Consider the following 24,292-nt stretch of genomic DNA (forward strand, 5'->3'; position numbering starts at 1 on the left):
AAGGTTCCCACTTCAAGTGTCTGTATTGGTTAACTGACACTGACGTAACATTTATTTGTGTCTAACGTAAGGTCACACACATAAATAAAGGCTATGTTCTAAGGTAGGTTCTAAGGCGATCAAGCTAGGAAAAATATAATCTTAGAACAAAATTATTATTTCATACTTTTAACCCTTTCGATACTCTCAACCAAAATTAGTGTAGCTGGAAATTGATTTCTTTCTGAGGAAAATTTATCCATAACTTTCAAGAAAAAACATATATTTGTTCTTATACAATAAAAAATGGCTCCTGAACTATATGTTTACAAGTATGCATGTCTAATTAATTGATTTACAACAATAGTTCTAGTGTAAAAAACACCGCCTTTCATAATAATTGTTGTATTCTACATATTTTATCCATCCAAATTTTTCAACATAATATGAATTTGTATATACAATATCAGTGTATAAAAATTGTTTGAATTATTGAAGCACTCTAAGTGTAAATTGTAAAATATTTCAGTTTAAATGCTTAACATTTTTGTTATCATTACAATAATTATAAATAATCAAAATTAGAATGTAGGAAATTGTGTCAACAAAATTGTGTAATGTATACAAAACTATTTCAATATTCTACCCAGTTAGATGATAACCAACTTAATACATACAGTCTGAAGGAGAAATAAAGCCAACTAACTCTGTATTACAACATCCACTATGTAAAACTAAATAGAATTTGTAGTCTACAGTTAAGGCTGCTTTTACTACTTTTCATTAAACGGAATTTATTAAAATGGTGCTACAGTATTCCAAATTATTATTTAATTCCAATACAGTATATATAGTTTATAAAGAGTATAATACTTTATACATTTTTATTGGATGGATTCCAGAAAAAGTACACAGACAAATTTATACATAAATATAATTATGTCTTGTACTTTTAACCTTATTACAACTTAATAAAAACATTATTTGTTTAAAATTTTATTTTCAAGTGATATAACAAACTTTACGGGTTGTAAATATACATTAATTTCTGTACTCCAAAATTACATACGAAAACACAAGTTGTGTTAATATAACATGCATTTAGTTAGCATAAATTTATATAACAATTTTGTTATGAATAGCTTTAAACCATCATGTTTCCTGTGATTTTTACTGTCTTTTGATATATTTTCACTACAAGTCTTAACTTATTTCTACAGTAGTATAAAAGATTACTAACATTTTGTAAAACTAATGAAAAACAAATATCAGTGATAAATTAAATAGAATAAACCTACTATTTTCAAACTTAAAAGTAGCAAATAATAATTCGTGTGAGAATTAGGACAGAATACATTCAAGTTTTTTTCTTAAACAAACTTTTGTGGACTAATAAAAAAATTTACATAAACTTTTTAACAAAGTCTTATTTATTTAACCAAATAAACTAAACGTTCTCTGATTGTATCATACAACATATGTATCATACACCTTGTAGTTAATCAACATATTATATTAATTGCTTTTTATTAATCATTAGTATTTTAAAAAATCTCACTGAAATATTTTTACTTTAGACTATTAATACTAATTTATGAAGACTGTTTTGTGGTAGCCTTGTGATAGATGCTCATAAAACTGTGTGTTAACTCTTAGAGTGCTAAATAATGATAATGTATGTCAGGAGAAGGTCCGCTTCTGGCGTATAAAAGGCTTTGCCGGAACATAAACGGAACAAATAGAGAAAGATACGGAAATAGATAAGGAAAGACATGACTGGAAAAGCAGTAACCACATACAGCATGATAATGCTTAAATGTTTTTTGGAACAATTTTGTAATACATGACTAACAGTTCTGAGACTGGCACATGCCACTGTACATCTAAAAGCTGAACCTTGGCATCTGTATTCTTGTTTGATGTAGCTGATATAAATGTGCACAGACTGAATATAATACCAACCTGGTATAATCAATGAAAGCAGAAATTTAGATTCTCCTACATTCACATCATCTGCCAACTGTGAAATGTTCTGACATAACCACTTTCTAAGGTATTCACCAAATAAATGTTTTATACTGACCGAAACAACAAGACAATTCACCAACACTAAATAGTGAACAAATAAAAAATAACTTACACGAGCTCTTTAGCTGCCAAGCATCACAATAAGAATAATTACAACAGAAGAGGGGATTTTAAAGCCACTTTCACTTACTGCAGCTTGTAGGGAGATTTTTGGGTGGTCACAGCTAAAGCTGAATCGAAACACAAACAGAATCAAGAACAAACATGTAAATCAAAAAGGCATAAGCAAACTATTTTCAAGTACAGTCACGGTTATTAAAAAATATTGATTATCCAATCAAGATAAACGTTAATACCTCCATCCACCTTCTTCAGTGCTGTTTCAACCTATAAATACACAGTAAGCTAAAAATTTTCCAAAAAGCAAAGCTTGGGAAACATAAGGTAACAATTGGAGCTTAAATTACCTTGATCTTAAAATTTTTCAACAGCAATAAGGCACTGCACTTGGCCAATTTAAAGGCAAGCCCATGTACTGACATGCCTTTTACAGAATTATATGAAGATTCCACAAATAAGAGAGGATTGTCAGTGTAAGCCAAAGTGTAAACTGGTGTTCCGACACTAGATATGAGTCCTTCGCTAGCCAAAGTGTTAAGATTGTACACTACATCTAGAGAGTTGTGTACAAAATAGGAAGTGGCTAACACTTATCTTAATTAAAAAGATCTATTTTCTTTTCATTTATTATACGAATTGCTCTTTCAAAACAGTCTTCTACTCCTCAAGCATTCCCTTTTCTGTTGAAATTTTTCTTTCAGGCTTTATAATAATTTTTAGACAATACATTTTAACCTGGTTCCACTCTGAGCGTACACAATTTTCTTTATTGTACACATTTACCCCGTTCTAAACAAGAAAAGTTGATTATTCCACTGTTCTAATACAGAGATAGTTAGTTGAGAGGATTATCATATACGAGTGTTTATTATGAGGTGTGGCTATAAAATAACTAGATTAGTACTAGCAGAGCCATAGAACGAATGCAATAAGGCTGAATATTGTACAGCTGATTACATGACTCCCTCCTCGAGTTATATCTGGCTCCCGTAATTATTCCGCTCGTAGTGCCAGTTATAAGCACTTACACTTAGTCTTTGCGTAAGAAAAAAGTTGAGAACAACATGTGAATATGACATTTCTTTTCAAACTGCAAAAATCTGCAAGTGTAAAATTTGTGATGTTACAACCAGAAAAGCGGTAATGACGGTATCAGGAACACAAGTGTTTGAATGGTTTAAGTGAATATAAAATGGCCATGAAAACGCACATGATGACACATGACAAAAACTGATACTAACATTGAAAAGATCGATAACCTTGTTCAAAAAGATTGTCAGTCAACTATCAGAGCAATGTCTGAGCGAATAGGAATCGACAAGGAAGTGTCGAGCAGCTTCTTCATGAAACTTTCAACATGATCCTAACACAATTACAATGCTCCAGCTCACAAAGCTTTGTCAGTGAAGATATTTTTGGTCAATCACAACATCCCCGTTTTAGATCATCCATCCAACACACCCGTCCTGGCTCTCTGTGACTTTTTTGTTCCCTAAGTCAAGTCAGCTTTGAAAGGAACTAGATTTGAGACTGTTTGAGCAGTAATAAAGAAAGTGATGGAAGTCATGAACAGGGTCATGCTACATAAAATGATCTGCAGCATTCTTTGTTACACACAGTGGAAAATTCACATGGAGCAGTGTAGAGATCGAGCAGGGGGAGTACATTGCAATCAAATATCTGTAAGTAAAATTTTCACCCTCAGTTGATTATTTTCTAGCCATACCTTGCATATTAAGCAACCACAAAATCCAAATGCTAACAGTGCCCTAAAATTATAAAAGAATCATTCAGAACAGAAACTTGCATTTAAGTACAAAATTCTTCAACATACAAGATATGAAAACATTGCTTTAAAAGGCTTAAACGTCACAACATAAAAGTAAGATACTCACATTAATAAAAATATAATTGTGATTATTAACTTTGTCCACATAATTAAGCTTTTAAAACGCATTGCATGCAAACATTAAGTTATCTTGAGATAGAGAACATTTGTACTTTAATATAATTTGATTTACATTACAAGCCAAAGTGGAAGGATGTTAAGTGCATTTTGATTTCAAAATAGTATAGGAAATCTAGATAAAGAAACCTAGATTGTTATGTTAAATGTGTAACATCAGGTGATTGTAGAAGAGTTTTGAACCATAATGATATTTCAAAATCAACAAGAAATGAGATGTCCAATCCTAACACACAATTTTGATGTTTAATTTTATCCAAAATACATTAAAAGAGAATTTTTCACTACACACTATTGGAACCCAAAAGTATTGAATACTGGTCACCTATACTTTGTACCTAATCTATATGTTGTACTCCAGTTATGTGTAAACATTTTAAAAACGTTTTCTGCTTATTCATCGTAAAATTTTATTTTGGTTGCTTTTAAACCCATTCAAAGACCAAAAATAATAAGGACAAATACTACAGCTTTTTTTGAATGCGAGGTTTACTGTATACATAATTAATCATTTGTAGCTACCAATCAATCAGTTAACCAGATTATTGCAGTACATACAGGTAACGTAAAAACAGTAAAAAATTAATCAATAGTTCTTTCTAATAAACCAATATTTTTTTCCAGTCTAATCAATTTTATGTTGTTATTTTTTTTAGATACAAAAAATTAGAGAAAGAGCTAAAGTATTAAAAATCAATATAATATGGTACTCTAAAATATTATAATGCCCATAAAAATAATACCGTATCATACTTATAGTGAAAACATTTAATTTTATGTGAAAAATACTAATATAAATATATAAATATTAAAATATTTATTAAAATCAGTAGGTTCATGAAACAAGTAGGTTTACATATTTGATTGAAGGTTTTTATCAATTGCTTAACTAATATTAACTCAAAGAATAATTACGTCATAAAACAGTGCAAATCACCATGATTATATAATAATTTATATCAGAAGGTCATGTTTCTGTTGCTAAGGAACTTTTTTAAGACAATACAAATCTATGATGTACAAATTACAACTACAGCAATAACAGTGTAAAGGCATACATTAAAAATATATAATACAGAATGTTCAGTATTCTCATGTATGTGGTAGTTTTCTCAGTACAGTTTATATAGAGTCACATTAAGGAATCACAATAATGTACTGTAGTTCTCAGAAAACTAAGCCTTCTGCAAGTGTTTTTAAACAAACACCAGTCTTAATACAAAATAACTCTTTACTAGTTAAAATCTATCTAATGTCATTTCAAAAATATATATAAAAATATTAAATATATCTCACTTTGGCTATGGAAAACCAATACTACTTTGTTTCTATCATTTAAGACCAACAACACAAAGATTATACAAATTAATACATTATTTTCATATAATACACAGCAATATAAATACACACAATTATATGCAACAACACGTGATTAAGAACTCTTCAATATAACTTAATTCTATACATCTCTATCAAGACAGCTTGCAATAAAATACTGTACAACAAAAATACAAAAATCAGCAAAAAGTTAAATAACAAAAATGGACGACTCAAACAGAATACAAATAGCTTTCTAGTTTCACTTTTGGAGGAGGACGTGTGAATGGAGAGAACCATGCGAGGGAAAATCGTCCAAATACTGCTTGAATACTTTTCCAACGGGACTTTCTCACCCAACGAGCCTCCTCTTTCTTAAGCTGTTCAATGCCCTGCGAACAAATACATTAATATTCATAAGAAATAACATGATTTAACTAAGCATTTAAAAAACAGAATTCTTAAAAATAATTTCACAATTTACTGTGGATTTCGACCAGTTACCAGACGTAACCCGTTTCGGGAAGAGTACAGAGCCAGCCACAGTGCTACTGTTCAACATTCAACTTTCTCCCGGGCAAGTCCGATCTCCAACAACTGCTTTATCATTGCTCTCTGCTTTATGCTGCCATAACAGGCCTAATTTTGGAATTACTGTTATAAATATCTATTGACAGTATTGTTCTCCTCGTTCATTGCATGTTTTTATGCCTAGTGATGGTATTTAGGTGTAATATATAAAGCGTTTCTTTAATCTCGTTATTGACAGTAATGTAGTAGCTACTGTTTTACTGACATATTTTTATGTATGGGTATACATATATATATATAGGGTGATTCATGAAGTTCTCCCCCCACTTCTACAGCACATTGTACTAGTAAAAAATAATGAAAAAATGTTTATATAAACATAGGTCCGAAAACGCTTCGTTAGCAAGTTACAGCTAGCGAAAAATTTCGCCTGAATTCCTGGGTAAAGAGTAAAATAAAGCCATACTAAACTTTTGGAAAGGTTAATTAAGTAAGAAATATCGTGGATTCTTATGTATTTTTACCTGATAAAGCTAATAAAATAGGTTTCAGAACTGTACCTGTAGTAGTTTTTGAGGGATTCTGGGTTAAATGCAAAAAATTGGGGCACGAAACAATGTTTTTTTAAGTTTGATGTACAATAATTTTGTTAAATTGGTAATAAATACATAAAATCAACAAACATTAATTGTAGAGAATTTAATTCTGAGAAAATTGATATAATCAAAGTCTAAAATAAAACAGAAATAAGTACCAAAAAATCGATTTTATTCAGTATAATACATTACTTGTTTTAAGCAAAATTAATCAGGTTGGGCCAACCGTACGCACCTTTTTATAATAGATTTTCGAAAATAAGGCCATCATTATCAATACATTTTGCAGCACGTTTGTGTATTGCTTTTGTTGAGTTTCTTAATTTTTCAGGACTTCCCTGTATCTGCACAGCCGAATCCATAATACGGGCAATTAATTCATCACGAGAATTCACTTTTGTCTTGTATACAATGTCTTTCATCCATCCCCAGATGCAATAATCCAATGGAGATAGATCTGGTGATCTTGGTGGCCAAGGGTGAGGCCCTCCACGACCAATCCAGTGTCCAGGAAATTGATGATTTAAGTAAGCAGAAACGGCACGTGAAAAGTGGGGAGGTGCTCCGTCATGCTGGAAGTACAAATTTTGTCTGAGATGTAAAGGAACATTCTCTAACAGCTGCTGCAACTCTTCTTGAAGGAAATGCAAATAGAACTCAGCATTTAGGTGTCCAGGTAATATGAAAGGTCCAATCAGCCGATTGTGCAAAAGGCCACACCAGACATTGACGCTAAATCGGTGTTGAAAGTTCTGTTCCACTACCTCATGTGGATTTTCTTCTGCCCATGAGTGTTCATTGTGCAAGTTATTGACACCATCCCGAGTGAATTGTGCCTCATCCGTAAACAAAATACGCTTGTAGAGTTGATTATTAATATTCAAAAAGTTGCAAAACTCCAAGCGAAGCGGACCATCCCCTAGCTGTAGATGTTGAACCTTTTGTTTATGAAACGGATAAAATTTGTTTTGATTAAGTGACCTCCACACCGTTGACTGCGAAACTCCTATCCGCCTAGAAATACGTCGTGTACTTACACCTGGACTGCGATGAACAGCATTAATAACAATATCATCATCAAGTTGGACAGCTCGTTCATAATTGGTTCTAGTACTTGGTAGTGATCCTGTTTCCCGAAGAGTACGAAAAGTTCCTGAAATTGTTTTGGTATCTGGAATCCTCCTATTAGGGTAACGTAGTTCATATTCTTCTAACGCAGCTCTAGCATTACCATTACAGTAACCCAAAATAAAAACCATATCAGCGTATTCCTCTGATGTAAATAAGTAAGGCATTTTTTCGCTGAATAAACAATCAAATTATAACTCACAGAAAATTTGCATTTAATAACACGATTCACAGAACCCGATCTCCTGCTGTAGCTTGCAAAACACCACTAATACACAGTTCTAACGTAACAGTACAGAATACCATTGTTGATCAGCTGTTATTCGTGCGTTACCAACTTAGAAATTAATAAAACAAAAAAGTGCATTTCGATGATTAGTAAACAATAATGGGAAAATGTTTGCTACATTTAGTTTTGAACATTTGATGTAAATTTTTATTAAAAAAAAAATACAACGTAATAAAACATGATATTTTTATTAACAAACAAATTTAATTAACAGTTAATCTTGTTTTATCAATTTATCTCATCATTAAGGAACAAACATTTTGTTTTTGTTTTATTTTAACTAAATACCGTACGGTATTTCTTTACAGCTAGTAATGTATTATACTGAATAAAATCGATTTTTTGGTACTTATTTCTGTTTTATTTTAGACTTTGATTATATCAATTTTCTCAGAATTAAATTCTCTACAATTAATGTTTTGTTGATTTTATGTATTTATTACCAATTTAACAAAGTTATTGTACATCAAACTTAAAAAAAACATTGTTTCGTGCCCCAATTTTTTGCATTTAACCCTGAATCCCTCAAAAACTACTACAGGTACAGTTCTGAAACCTATTTTATTAGCTTTATCAGGTAAAAATACATAAGAATCCACGATATACAGGGTGAGTTTTTTTAAAGTGATCCAATAGCTAACTTTTTAATTACACGACTTAGCACCACACTTTAAATTAGGAACTTGCTCAATTTTAAGTTTCACTCAGGGATACACTTTCAAATTTTATGAAGATCATCAGTCCGAAAAAATCCGAAAACTTGCAGTCCACGTAGCTCCTGAACCATTAGAGATATAGAAAAACTCTAAAATGCAAAAATGTCTTATTTTGTAGTGTAGAATATAAAAACAACATAAAATACAGGGTGTTCCATAAAATATTTTAAAGTTGGCCGCCATATTGGCAAAAATTATGAAAACTTCCAGTCCACGTAGCTCCTGAACCATTAGAGATATTGAAAAACTCTCAAAAGCAAAAATGTATTATTTTGTTGAGTAGAATCTAAAAACAACATAAAATACAGTGTGTTCCATAAGAGATTTTAAAGTTGACCGCCATATTGGAAAATTACGGCCCTCTTCAAAAAATTTGAAAGTGTATCCCTGAGTGAAACTTAAAATTGAGCAAGTTCCAAATTTAAAGTGTGGTGCTAAGTCGTGTAATTAAAAAGTTAGCTATTGGATCACTTTAAAAAACTCACCCTGTATATATATATATATATATAAGTAGATATGAATGTGCCGGTTCTAGACCACTTTTGGGACAGACAGAAAATCAATGTAAAATACTGTCCATTGAACCATAAACAAATCTAATAAAATCTAACAGGAAAGCACGAATGTTAAATAACCGAATCTTTAGCTGTTTTACTGTTCAATGTTTGCTTCTACATTTATAAGCTGTTTTAATGAAAAAATCAAAAAATCTTAATAAAAAATCTTTATTCTACAAAGTTAATTGTAACACAGTCTTTATCTTTAATAGTCTTCTTTCCAGTAACAATCAAGTGTAATTTTTCATTTTTGTTTAATTCTTTAATCTTTTTCTCATCCAAAACAGTCAAAAATCTGTTCGGCAAGTGTACTTTACAATCTTCCAACTCGGCAATTATTGTAAACCCGAATTTATCTTTCATTTTCTCCAAATTCAAGATTCTATGTTTCTTCCTTTCTTCCAATTCATTTAACTTCTTATACTCTTTAAACTTACATTCTCCAATATCATTTAACTCTTTCAAGAACTCCATTTAAATAGAAAAAATTTAAAGACGGAAAAAATGAAATTTGCTAACAATCACTCGAGAAGTCGGGGAGAATGTGAGTAAAACCGCATTCTTTTCAAGAGGTTCCTCGTTTAATTTCTCCAAATGTACTATAAAATCATCGAGGATTTCTGGCTTAAAATCGTAGACAAATTCAACATCCAGATAATGAAAAAATACAGGTAATATCTTTTCATAATAAACGTGTGTATCGATACCTACAAACCTAATGTATTCTTTGAAAAGGAAAATAATTTTGTCAATGGTTCCAAGAGATAAGTAAAAATTTTTATTCTGTTTTCTAAATTCTGTAACAAATTTTGTTTGCTTCTTGTCTCCATATTGCAATTTTGTAAGCAGGTTATTCAAATGTGTTAATTTATTTCGAAATTTCTTAGGTTTAGGTCTTTCTAACAAAATTAAATTACAACCTCTACAAACTAAATATCTTTTATCGATAATTTCTCCTCTATTAGAACACTTGTAACAGTTGGCGTTATACTCTTCCATTTAAACAAAAAGATTTTTTTATAAATGGAGATTATGGAACTAAGTCTGCCGAGATATAAATTTTTCAGCGCAAATGTTTGTGTTTACATTTCTACAACAGAGATAAATAGAAATAATTTCATTCTATTGTACAACTATTTAGGATATTATGTGTACGATTATAAAGATTATTACGGGAGAAATCGGGATTTTTCAGTGGCGAAAGAGTATATTTTTGAAGTTTTAGAAGGAATGAAAGAGAATAATATGAATTTAGCAAATTATTTTTTCTTAAATAAAAAATCTATTCTACTAAATAGTCATCAAACAACATGAACTCTCCAAAATCACTTCAGTTTCTAGCATTTAAAGAACTTACCACAGGAAATAGTTATAAAGACTTCTTTGAATTACCTAAATATGTTAAACAAATGTTGATATTTTCCTTAAGTGAAAACGAATCCTTAAATGAAAACGAATTCAGAGAACTTTTAAGTACTAAAAAGTGTTCAATGCAATTTATTACAGACAACTTAGATAGTATAAATATGTTAAATGTAATAGGAGATTTTAAATTAAATAATAGAAAAATAAGAAAAATATTCCGATTTTTACAAAATAAACTAAAACACCAACAATCTGACATTTTTCATCGCTTTTTATGCTAAATTTCATTGTTTATTTGTTGAAATGTTGAGAAGACAATATCCATACTGGCCAAGGAATATGCATACAGCTAGTTTTTTAACAAGTCTTTGTAAACAACAAGATTTATCAAAGGAATTTATAAGAGATCACGCTTTTGTTGTAGATTGGGATAAATTATATGGAAAAAACATTTACGAAACAGATATATTGTGTGTGTGTGATTCTGACGAAGAAAAGAGAAACGTTTGTCATTCAGCAATTCAATACGATATAATGAAAGACATACAAAATGAGTGTTGTTAGTGTGCGTGTTTTTTGCGATATCTACTTAACTTCTAAGAAATTGGGAATGGGAGAAGAAGAAAGGTATCATATGTTTTATTTCAATCAACTCTAGATTTGTGACGTCTGCTGTGAGCGTTTGTACCACTAACGCTTGACCTCGAATCTCATTTTATTGAAACATGTGAGAGGCGTTTGTGTCACTAACGCTTGACCTTGCTTTGCACACGCCGTGTGTGGTACAAGGACAGTAGTGACACCAAACAATGACCTTGCTTTTCTCACGCCGTGTGAGACAATGAAATCACTGTAAAAACACATAATTCTGTATTACAAATGAACACTTTACATCACTATTTTCACACAATGTTTTATCACAGTTTAGAATGTCTACACAAATTCACAATCTTCTTGTAACGTCTTTCTTCGAGTCCCAAATATAAAAGTAACTTATAAAATATAATAACACTATGAATGGCAACGCCCAGTGGAACACTTCACTTCACTTTTAACAAGAAACACAGAACATCACACAATCTTCTTACTTCATATAAAGTCTATATCTTCTTTCTTCAACTTGCAAATACATTAGAATCTTCTAATTGATGATATATCTTGTTAAATTTCGTTAAAATAGAGGAGGATCAAGCATGACTGACTATACGTGGCCAACGCCCATGATGAAAATTTTTTCCGTGCGATAAACGATTATGAATATCGAAGTTTTATCGATAATAAAAATCGATGGTTACAATCGATATTAGAACTGTTATAGTTTCCAATGTATATTAAATAAGTGAATATCAATATTTATTTCAAACCTTGTTGTTAAAAAACCACTCAACCGATTTTAATGAAATTTGGTACACATATAGTAAATACTTAACTCTTTCGACTTAACTTATCCATAAGGGTGAAATCATCCCCTATTTCTTAATATTCAAAGAAAAATAAAAAATTTTATCGGAAAAATCTGAAACTTCAAAAACAAGCGAGTTAAACTTAAAATTTCATGAAAATAACAAAATTTTCAAAATCTACCCCAATCATCCCTTATCTTTAAACTCTTATATCTCGAGAACTATTGGAGCTTTTTTGATGAAATTTGGTATATAGGATCAGTAAATATTAAAGTATTTTTTAAAATCACCACTTCCGGTCCATGACCTTGAAATAGTTTTTTTCCTAATATCATCACTATTTTTCAAAGTTTTTTACTGCAATTTAAAATGAATACTTTTATCAATGTCTTTAACAATTCTGTAAAGTTTTAAAACTATCCGACGAATAACGCGATTTTTACTGAATTTCTCTAATATCGTTCTTAATCACATCATAGGCTAAAAATTTCTCAGAGACAACAACAACATAACAAATCGCGTTTGTAACAGCTTTTTGAAAATCCATATTGATAATTATATCGTTCTTTGAACCAGAAATATTTGTCAAACTCTTTGTTGTATCAATGACATAAATAGGTCTATTCGCTAAAAATTCTTTAGGATTGTAATACATTTCCTTATTATTACAGTAAACTTTCTTAAAATCTTGATACATCTGATACATGATTCTGAAAAGACCTCCTGAAATGTTTAAATTTTGTAATTCATCTGGATAATAAGAACCGTTCAATTTTACTCTGATATTTTTTACATCCAAACTATCATCAAACTTTGAAGGATTTTTTTCTTGATTATTCTGTCTACCTGTTTGAAAACCTATAATAACGAACTTGGGATTGAAGATATTTCTATAAATGTTTGTAATATCGAACGAATAAGTTGTTCCGGAAATACCTTTTTGTTCAATACACTGCCAATCTAGAAAATTAAACATAATGTTTTGACTTTTTGTAATTTCATCAATCAACCTTATTTTACTCGTGATTTTATAATCAATCATTGGAACTCTAATAAAAAAATCTGTAATTGTTATTTTTCCATCAACAGGCATAACATTTCCAGTTGCAGTCTTCAGAATCGCATCATCGTCTTCTGCTCTTATAAAACTTAGATAAAATCCTCCTTTATAGATCGGAATAGTAACATTTTCAAAAAATCCTAATCCAAAATGAGATAAATTTCCAGCTGCTTCAAAAACACCAAATTTAAAATCTGATTCAAAGCCATTAGAAGTTTGAGAAATAACATCACTTTTTGAATACGAAATAGTTCCTTTAATTGTGCTTAATTGGCCACAGTTTTCGACTTCTTCTATCAATTTATTGTGTTTTCTTACTTCAATCTTAGAAAATAAAAACGGTATAAAATTATCGATTAATCTAACATTATCAGTTCCAAGATACGCTTGACCATCTTGTTTTGTTAAAGTTCCAGAAATATAAAACTGGAAGTTAGACGAGCAAAAGTTATCTCCAAAATCAATATTAAACTCAGTTCTTTTATTCGGTTCATTCAAATGTTGTTTACTAATTGGATAGAAATTTTTAAACTCCGCCCTTTCAATATCACTAGCATATTTTCTGTAGTCCGCCATTTAATAAGAGAAAATTTAGAAATTTTAAACATCATGTATCATTTTTTCATCGATCTAATGTACGTTTTTATAAGAAAAGATATAAATTTTAGTAAAATAATTAAAAAGATTAGAGTCATTTTTAATGATCTACTTCGTCATATTCAGGATTCTCTTCCTTAAATTTTGCGATCTCGGTCACATATTTCAATAAAATCTGCACAGGATAGTAACCGCTATCTATAATATTGTTCCAATCAACTGTATCTTTATTTTCATCCAAAAACTTTATACTCAAGTGTTGATAGAGACAAAGAACAGACATATGATCTTTTAATTGATAATGTATATTTTCTTGAATGAACTCTGGGGACAGAGTTTGATATTTTGCAATGTTATACCAATTCAATTTGTTTACGTATAATCTCATCATATCTTCGGATAATTCATATTTTTGAGAAATGTCATCCCAATGTTCTTTTTTCAAATCTCTTTCGTGTTGCATTATAAAAAGATCGAAAGCACTGTAATGTCCCGCCATCTCTATTTATTAAGAAAAAATTTCAAAATCTAGTTTTTATAAATTGGCTCTTTTTAGCGTTACATTCAGCACATTTTCCAGATATTCTCTTAACTCCGTTAATGTTTGCATAGTATTTTATATCGTTTGTGGCAGTTTTCTCTTTACATCTCACACAATATATGAGCGCCATTTATATAAGGAAAATTAGTCATCGTAACCACCTACTCCATTAAATCTGTTGTCGATGTTTTCAAAAGTTTTATCGACATCTTCTTTAAATTTATTAAAGTTTTCTTCTAGTTTATTTACTTTATCGAGATATAAATCGTTGTATTCAACGAGTTTATGATCAATATTCTCAAAAGTTTTTGTGGCATCTAAACTAAACTTATCAAAAGACTGCTTATTTTTTATAACTTTTTCATTAATTTCGCCAAAGTTTTCTTCTAGTTTAATTAATTTATCATGAAGTAAAGATTGATTAGTAACTACTCTTTCAAAAACTTCACCATTTTTTCTATCGGTTTCATTAAAACCCTCTTGAAATTTAGCGAAATCTTCCAAAAAGTTTGTTATTTTTCCATAAAGATCGCCTTTATATAGATTGAAATTTTCCTCAAAATTTGTAAATTTTTCATCACAATTTTCTATAGATCTTTTACTTCTTTCATCAAGTTTTTCATAGACTTCTGTTGTAAAATCTTTAACATGCTGTTTATGATTCTCATAATTTTGTTTTAGTTCATTAAACATTTTAATAGGATCTTCTAATTGAATCATTACAACAACATCAAATGGATTAATTCCTTTACTAACACCGCTAATTCTTTTTCCTTTAAAATCTAAGGAATTTTTAACATTCGGATCATGTAAATCAACAATATCGATGTTTTCTGATAATTTTAGAGGTTTTAAAATTTGTTCTTTAACAACAACATCATGTTTGTCAATACCAGGTCGAACACCGACAATTCTTTTCTTATTAGCCAAACTAACATAATTCTTTTCAACTTTGATCGCTTCAGTAATTTCATCAGCTTTTTCGATGTGAGACATTAAATTGGTAAATAATTTTTTTACACCATCATCAACTTCTTTTTCCAATGTTTTTATTTTATCAGCAACTTCATTTGAACTCATGAAATTTGCAAGTTTGTTATCATATTCTGCTTTAAAATCTTCAATCTCGACAGCAAACATATCTGAATCTGGAAGGTTTTGTAATAAATTTTCTAACTTGTTATCAAACTCATTTCTCAAACTATCAAAATTCAAACTATTATCTACATTTTGAATAATTTTGTGTTCCAAATACGTCAAAAATATTTTGTGAATCCATATTTATTAAGCAATAATTTGTTAACAACTTCTTTAAAATCTTTACCAGTACTCAGTTCATTCAACACAAAAACACATAAATGACCACAAATTGGGGGATCTTTATAGTCTTGAATCTGAGAATCATTGTAGTAAACGCTTGATTTTTTCAAATATTTAATCAATTCTATAGGTGGTTTGTCCTCAATTCTTCCATACGAATCAAAATAAAACGCAATCTTATCATTTTTATAATAGCAAATCCAATGTGTTCCACTTCCCATAATCGAGTCTAAATTCACAATTCCACATTCAAATTTCTTAACTTTTTCAGGTAATGTATCTCTCATGAAGATTCCTCTAAAATGTTTAATATTTTTGCAGATTTCTTCCAATTCCCCGAATGTTAAAGGTTTAAATTTTTTTTTCAATGTTTGATTTCACGTAATTCAAAGTTTTTTCATCTAATCCAGATCCTGTAACATCTTCCAACTCTTTATCTAACCAATTTAAAATGTTTCGAACAATAGGAATCACATCCTTTTTAACGATTGGAGCAGCTTTACGAACATAAGGAACAACATTTTTAACAACTGGAATATTTTCTCCAAAATCTAATAAATCTTTCAAAAGTCCACCATTTTTAAGTTCTTTCAACTGATTATAAGAAAATTCTATTCTGGTTCCTTTATTGTTTTTCTTATGTTTTTCGAGTTTATTGTATTGTCTATTTGTTAAAAATATCTTATCTTCGCCATTTTTTAGTTGATCTATTTTAAATTGAATACTAACGGGTATTTTCTTCTTAAAAGCGGATTTTATTTTTTCTTTCTGATTTTTGCTGAAATTTACATTCACCTCCATTTATATAGTTAAAATTTCAAGTTCTCTTCGATTCCCATTCCTAGTTTTCTCTTCAAAAACATTGCTCCAGCTGTTGGAAGCGCAACAAATCTTTCACCTAAACTAGCATCTTTTGATAAAAATCTATCCATTGCCTTATCTTGCAAAACTTTATCTGCTATATGTCTGGAATTTGTGTCTCTATGTTTTGCATAAAAAATATCGTGTTCCATAGCAGCTTGATCTAATTTATTTATACCAGGATCTCCTCTTTTTAGTCTTTTTTCGAGTTTTGTGCCAGGCCCCAGATATTGATAAGTTGGTACGTGTAATTCAAAAGGTAAATTGTTGATAAAATCATTCAAAAGTCCACTACCTTCAATCATAGATGAACTTATTGCCGGCAAAACTCGTTTTAAATATTTAATTCCATCAGGTTTTTCAATCATTTCATCAAGTTTGTTCGAAATAAAATCTTTAATCGCTTTCTTTTCGTTCAAAAAATTGTTGTTTCCAGCCTTCTCTTGAGCATAAATATAATTAATAATTCCATCGAGTTTTGTCAAATCGTCGATATATCTGTACTCAATCTTATTATCACTGTATTTTCTCACACCTGATCCTTCGATTCTTTTTTCCCAAATTGGTTTAATCAAATTGAGATATTTTTTACCTTTACTTGACTTTGGTTTCTTAGTTGATGGATCATTATTTTTGTAAATTGAATCAGATTTCCATAAAATTTCAGTATACTTTTTCAAGTCTTCTTCAGAATATAAACCGTCTTTTGGAACATCAGTGCCTGTTAATAATCTCCATAAACCTTGAGTTCCTTCATATGTTTTTTCATTAATAATGATATCATTATGCTCAAAATTCACGGGCAAATTTCCAATCATAAAACTTTTCTTTTTTCTGTCCCAATACAAACCAAATTTATCATCCTTTGCTCTAGGAAGAAATTTTTTACCAATTTCACCAATTATTATATCCGTTGTTTCAGGACTTATTGGTTCAACTATGGTAGAGTCTTCAATGATTCGAGGTCTAAATGGTGTTGAAGATGGTAATTTTGGCAATTCAAACTCAGATTCTGGTATCGAAATATCAGCAAATTGTCGTACAACTGGAACCAAATTCATCAAATTTTGATTATCGCTTAAAACATTTTCAATTTTGCCCTCAACATTTTTTATTGCAGATGTTACAGGTTGATTAATTTTTTGAATAAATTCTTGTTCTTTTTCATCAATTCGAATCTGTTCTTTAAATTCTTTGATTAATTTCTTTTCGATTTGATCAAGTTTTTTCGCTTCTTCAGAAGTTACGTTCGCCATTTATTTAGGAAAATTTTGAAACGTGAACGTGGAACGTGGAAACGTGAACACGAAACGAGAACACGAAACGTGGAACGTGGAAACGTGAACACGAAACGAGAACACGAAACGTGGAACGTAAAACGTGAACACGGAACGTAAAACGTGAACGTGGAACGTGGAAACGTGAACACGAACGTAAAACATGAACGTGAAACGTAAACACGAACGTGAAACATGAACGTGATACATGAACGTGAACGTGGACCGTGTGAACTTGGAACGTGAACGTGGAACGTGAACGTGGAACGTAAAAACGAGAACACGAAACGTAAACGTGAACGTAAAAACATGAAAACAACTAGATTATCACACGTTTATATTGGAAAATTTATTCAAATATTTTCCATTTTTAGGCTTCAAAGTTAGATTAATAGTTAAAAATCCATAGTCTTCTTTCCAAATTTTATCACACAATTCATTAAAGTGGTTAAAACTCATATCAGATCCCACATAATTGTTGTAAATCTTTCTCGAATAGTGATCGTCTTGCTTAAAAACACACAACATATTCAAATTATTTCTAATAACTTGTTTATCAACCTTTGAAAAGCATTGAGAAAGATAGATACAAGATATGTTTTTGTGACGAGACATTACGAAATATTCCTTAATAACGTCCTGATTTTCCAAAATACAATCATCAAAAACGATTAACGAATTGGGTTTACATTCGCTTAACGGAACTATGTCCTCAGAAGCATTATAAAAATGTGATATTTTTTTGTTTAAGTTTTTCTCAATATTTTCAAATCTTTCTTGTAATTTTTTATAGGCGTCTTGTTCTAAAGATTTACTAAAGACGTACAAATTGGAATAAGGAATCAACCTATTGTAGATGAAATTCATTAATAAAGTTGTTTTTCCACATCCACTTGAACCAACAATTAACAATCTGATTGGTTGATCTTTCTTATTTTCTTCAAACGTTTGAAGTTTTATCTGATCTTTTTGCTTTAAAAATTTCTCCATTTAAATAGAAGATTTTCATCTTGAAGCAACGCTTGCGAAAATGAAGCTGTTCAAGTTGACTTCAGAAAGCTCTAAATTAGTTTTAAACTTGGAACATCCTATTCATTTAGAGGAAGAATCAAATTATTTTATCGGTTTAAGCGGATTTTATTCTGACAATTTTGTAATAAATATTAGTGAAAGTTCTCCTTATTGTATAGGATTTAGTGAGAAGAACATAACAAAATATTATGGTTTAAACAAAGGATATTATACTTTCGATCAAATAAAAAATTCCCTTAAAAATTATCTTAAAACATTCAAACAATCAGATAAATCTTTAAACTTTGACGAAAACAAGTTTGAAATGCAAAAAAATTATCTCTCTAATAAAATTCAAATAAAATCACCAGTAAGAATAATGTTTTCAGCAATTATTGTAGAATTGTTAGGGTTTGTTCAAGAAACTATTGAGCCAAATCAGGTATATTTAGGAAATAAAACGCCAAAATTTAGACCGTTTGATGTAATTGAAGTGCACTGCAATCTCGTTGAACCTAGTTTTGAAAATCATACCGAACATTTACACAAAGAATCTGAAATTTTGTACACTTTTTTCCCAAATGTTGCTTATGGATCGAAAATCAGTGAAAAACCGAATGAAATCGATTATATTCCAATTAGAAAAAACATTAAAAGAATTCAAAAAATCGTTCTAACTATACAAGACTCTGAGGGAAATTTATTAAATAATGAGAGTAAAACAACAATTTATTTAAGATTGATGAGAGGCGATTAGATTAAAATGACGATAATGACGAGGGGAAAATAGCCCTTAAATGTATAAATCACCGGAGTCTATCCCATAGACCCCGAGAAAATATTCAAAAACATACGTTCTGACAAGGGTATCGAATCGCGACTCTTACAAACATTACATCCTAGTTCAATTTTTATTAATGAATCTGGACTTTACACTCAAATAATTGCTTGTTAAATTTTTTCTTTCTAAATGGAGTCAGTTGTGGATCTGCTCAATAACCAACTTACATTCGATAACACGAATATCTTAACTATTGTAGACGAAAACAATGTGATCTGGTTTAAAGCGAAAGATGTTGCAGAAATATTAGAATATGAAAACACTAGACAAGCAATCATATTAAACGTTGATGATGATGACAAAATTCAATATTTTTACTTAAAAAACAAGGGTCTATTCGAATGGCCCCTTAACAATCTTCATCCCTGTACTGTTTTTATTAATGAACCAGGTCTCTCAAAATAAAAATTGCTTGTTAAATTTTTTCTATCTAAATGGAGTCAGTCATAGATCTAAGAAATAATCAACTAAAATTCAATAATAAAGAAATTTTAACAATTGTTGACGAAAATAATGAATTTTGGTTTAAGGCTAAAGATGTTGCAGAAATATTGGAATATAACAATACAGAAAAAGCGATTAGAAATAATGTCGATGAAGGTGACAAATCTCAATACTTTTATCTAAAAGATAAGGTAGCCCTCGAGGGCCACCTCGCAAATATTCACAAAGATACTATTTTCATTAATGAATCAGGACTTTATTCGTTAATTTTAAGATCTCATAAAATAGAAGCAAAAAGCTTTCAACAATGGGTTACGAGAGATGTTTTACCAAGCATTCGTAAATTTGGTGTGTACAAACTTGAAAACAAGATTAAATATTTAGAGGACAAAGTTAAGCACTTGCAAATTAAAGATGAAATAAAAACGGAAATAATCGCAAAACAAAGTGTAAAAATTGACTTAATGAAACCAGACCTTGTTTGTAAAGATTTTGCTAAGAAAAAACACCATGTTTTTGTATTAATTAAGAAGAATCACATGTGGGAATATCCTTATTACGTTATCAGAGCTCAAAAGAGAGAAATACCGAAAAGATTGAAAGAACTTGAAATTGATTACCCAGAAATGGAAATTTTATTAAGACAAGGAGATCCAAATAGTATAAATCTCTACAACCAAATGAAAGAATCTTTGAATATTTTATACAACGGAAATCATTTTACTACAAATATGGCAGAATCTCGACTGATTTATAGAATATCTAAATTACACGATGAAAATGTTTCTAAATTTTACTAAAAACTCTCGATTTATTATATTTTGTTTGTAAATGTTTAGCATAACTAGGTAACCATTGTAGAATTCTTTTTTCATATTCACAAGGCATTTCGTTTTTATAACTTTCGCTGAAAATTTTTTTAGCACAATCTTTGCAAAAAGCATCTTTTCTATCTTTACTATACTGCCAGTTATTAAATTCAGAAATATTTTTAATTTCTTTACAAAAGTAACACTTTTTCTCTTCTAAAGTTAATTTGTTCATTTTATCATATAATTCCTTACAATAACAGTCTTTTCTATTCTCTTCTTGACACTTTGTACATTTCTTTTGAGACTCCATTTATATAGAACAAATTATTACACGATGAAAATGTTAAACTCTTGAATTATGATATTTTGTTTGTAAATGTTTTTGATAATTATTTAACCATTTTATAGTTCTTCCACATTCACATTGAGTATCTTCATAATATAATCTATGGTGATTCTTCTTTACACAATCTTTACAATATGAGTCTTTCTTATCTCTACTATAGTGATCACTATTAAACTCTGAAATTTTTTTAGTTTCTTTACATTTAAGACATTCTTTCTCTTCCAAAGTTAATTTTTCTATTTTATCATACAGCTCTTTATGATACTTCCTATAACAATCTTTACAATTATAAATAATTCCATCTTTTCTACTCTTATCTTTATAAAATTCTTCAAAACCTTTTAATTCTTTGCACATTGAACATTTCTTTTGGGCCTCCATTTATATAGAAAAAATCTTTGACTTTCTCAATTCATATTCATAAAACTTTCCGGTTATTTCTTCATTATTTAAATCTTTTATACTATAAGTTACAGGATCTGTGTTATTAATTTGATAAATCACAAAGATTTCTCTTGACCAATTGTTCTTATATTTGTTCGAAAATGTTTGTTTTTTACTAACAATTCTTACATGATCATTGACTTTAAATTTAGTTTTCGTGTGAATTTCTGGTGGAACATACTTAAAAACCGACTCTAATAACTCTTTTTCTGCATCTTTATCTACGTCTTTAGGCTTCATTTTGATTGTGCTATGAACAGTATCGTTATATTTCTTTACGATTTTTTGAAGAATATCGATCCATTTAAAGTTTTTATTAATCTCAAAAATTACTTTCATTCTCTCATTTTGAGTTCTGTTATATCTCTCTACAATACTTGATTTCTCTTCGTTTTCAGTATGATAAATCTTAATGTTGTATTTTCTCAAAACATCGTTAAATTCTTTATTTTTAAACTCTAAACCCTTATCTGTATGAAGTAGGTTTGGAGGTTTGTGATTGATCCTTATGGCATCTTTTACTATATCTTCGAAAGCTTTTGAAATATCCTTGCCGTTTTTTCTTTTGATAGCTCTTGACCAAGCATATTTTGAGAAAGTATCAATAACATTTAACATATACTTAAATCCATCATTTTGATCTGAATAGTTAGACATTATAACTAAATCTGCTGCCCATAAATCGTCAATTCCTAATGTTATAATTTTTCTCTTTTTAAACTTTTTTCGTACCGGTGCATGAATTTCTCTAGCTTCAATCTCTATCTCATCTTTAGTCTTCAATTCTTGCTTAACAGGTTTTGGATTTGGATTCTTTATAAACTTACTCTTGTTTGTCTTACATTTTGAACATTTTGCAGCAATTCTATACAATCCATTTTGAGTTTGAACGATTTTTGAATCTATATTTTTCGTTTTCTTTTTACACTTGTGACAGTGAATTAAATCATCTTCCATTTACATATCAAAGTTTCCAAGTTTATTTAATTCGTCTAATATATCAGATTTTGCTTCATTTTTATAGCCATACGGTACTGTATCGATCTTATTTTCTAGGACAATTCTCTTATCATCTTTAGCGTTCAGTGCCAGCTTGTTTATGGTAACAGTGTACAACTCATGTTTATAACTTTTGATGACTGTCATCTCCCTAAATTCTTCTTTATCTTCGAACAAACATCTCTTCAAGTTTTCGATATTTATTGTTTTATTTACAACGCTTCTCTTAATTCCTTTACACCTAACTGGGTTTTTATCTAGATATTTGTACGAGTACATCTTAGACCTTAAACCACAAAATTCTTCTAAAACTTCGCTATTTAACTCATCTTTGAATTTCCCTATTACCTTCTTATTTTTAGTAGTGAAACATTCATGATCTTTTGGATAATCACTTGTATCAAAGTCATCTATATTTTCTTTAATAATTTTAAAAGGATCTCGTTTCAATTCTAGAAAATAACTGTCTGTATCCATGTAACACAGATTCAAATCTGGATCAAACTTCTTTAATTTGTTGTAATAAAACTCGTACATTAGCAATTTTGAGAGGTCGAGAACTGAAAATCCTATGTAAATCGGTTTGTTAAATTTAACCTTTTGTTTGTACATGTGACTCGCTATACAGTTGTCGTCAAAGATGTTAAAGCATTTGAAATTTGTTTTCTTAGCTTGTTTCATTGAAAATTCTTCATTTCCTAGTCTAATATCGCATCTATTTCGCACATTTTCCATACTTATTTTTCCAAAAACTGAGTTGTTCATCAGCTTATAAAAATCCTTCTCAAAGTCACTTGTAGCTTTGGTCCTCATATTAGTATTAAAATCAATGTACTCTTTCATAAAAGGCTTCTGATCGAATGCGATAACTCTATTCACATGTTTCAAAATCATACCTTGTTCCAAATAGAACTTCAAATTTCTCGAATGAACAACGTATTCAGTTTTATCCAGTAGAGTTGTGCAAAGTTTGTTTTTAAAATGTTCTGGAGCAAGAGGTAAATCCTTGTGATGTTCGTGTAAATTCGTTGGATATCCAAGATCAACTTCGAGAATATAGCCATAATCTTCGTCGCCAGTGAGTTCCAAAATTGTTTCTTTCCATTCTTCAGTTGTGTAAGTTTTTGGATCCATCCACTTGATATCACTAAACGGCAGTTTTTGCATTAGGCCATACCCATAAAGGTTATTAGCATCAACGTATAACAAATAGTTTTCGGGCTTTGTCTTATCGAAATCTTTCAAATATTTGTTATTTGCTTTAACATATCGCTTAATACACTGAGAAATGCCCCCGCGAATGCCTTTTTCAATCATCAAATACATATTATAATCGTTAATTAGCTGAAGCTCAATTTTCGTTAATTTTAACATTGCGTCCCATGCGAGACTGGGAGCTGTTAGATAGTGTGCCGGATCGAGTTTATAACATTTTAAGCAAATATTCCTAAAATTTTCAAAGATATCAGCGAGCAATAGAACATCTTGAATGTTATAGAGATCAGAGTAATTTCCAAGATTTTTCTCTTTTAATTTGTTCCAAACGCTCAAGTAGTGTTGATAATCTTTCTCAGATATGCTCTCGTCTGTCAAAAGTGAATAGAAATCTTGAATTTTCAGCTGTTCTGTGTAATCAAGTTTTTCAATACTATCGATAAATTCGTAAGGAAATATGCCTTTTCCAGATAGAATTTTAAAGATTTCTTCTTCGTCATTTGGCTGTCTTTCTATAATTTCATTCAAT

At 29.9% G+C, this 24,292-nt stretch overlaps 1 protein-coding gene across 1 annotated transcript in view; it reads right to left on the reverse strand.

The window, feature by feature from the left end:
- Positions 1-4,893: 4,893 nt before the first annotated feature.
- The window catches only part of LOC124371015 (palmitoyltransferase ZDHHC3-like), a 37,164-nt gene continuing 17,765 nt past the window's right edge, over positions 4,894-24,292 (reverse strand). Inside the window, 1 exon segment of the mRNA XM_046829326.1 lies at positions 4,894-5,802. Coding sequence (XP_046685282.1) covers positions 5,644-5,802 — 159 coding nt within the window. The 3' untranslated portion in view covers positions 4,894-5,643.

Source organism: Homalodisca vitripennis, unplaced genomic scaffold (genome assembly GCF_021130785.1).
Source record: "Homalodisca vitripennis isolate AUS2020 unplaced genomic scaffold, UT_GWSS_2.1 ScUCBcl_827;HRSCAF=3624, whole genome shotgun sequence".
In the NCBI taxonomy this organism is placed as follows: Eukaryota; Metazoa; Arthropoda; class Insecta; order Hemiptera; family Cicadellidae; genus Homalodisca; species Homalodisca vitripennis.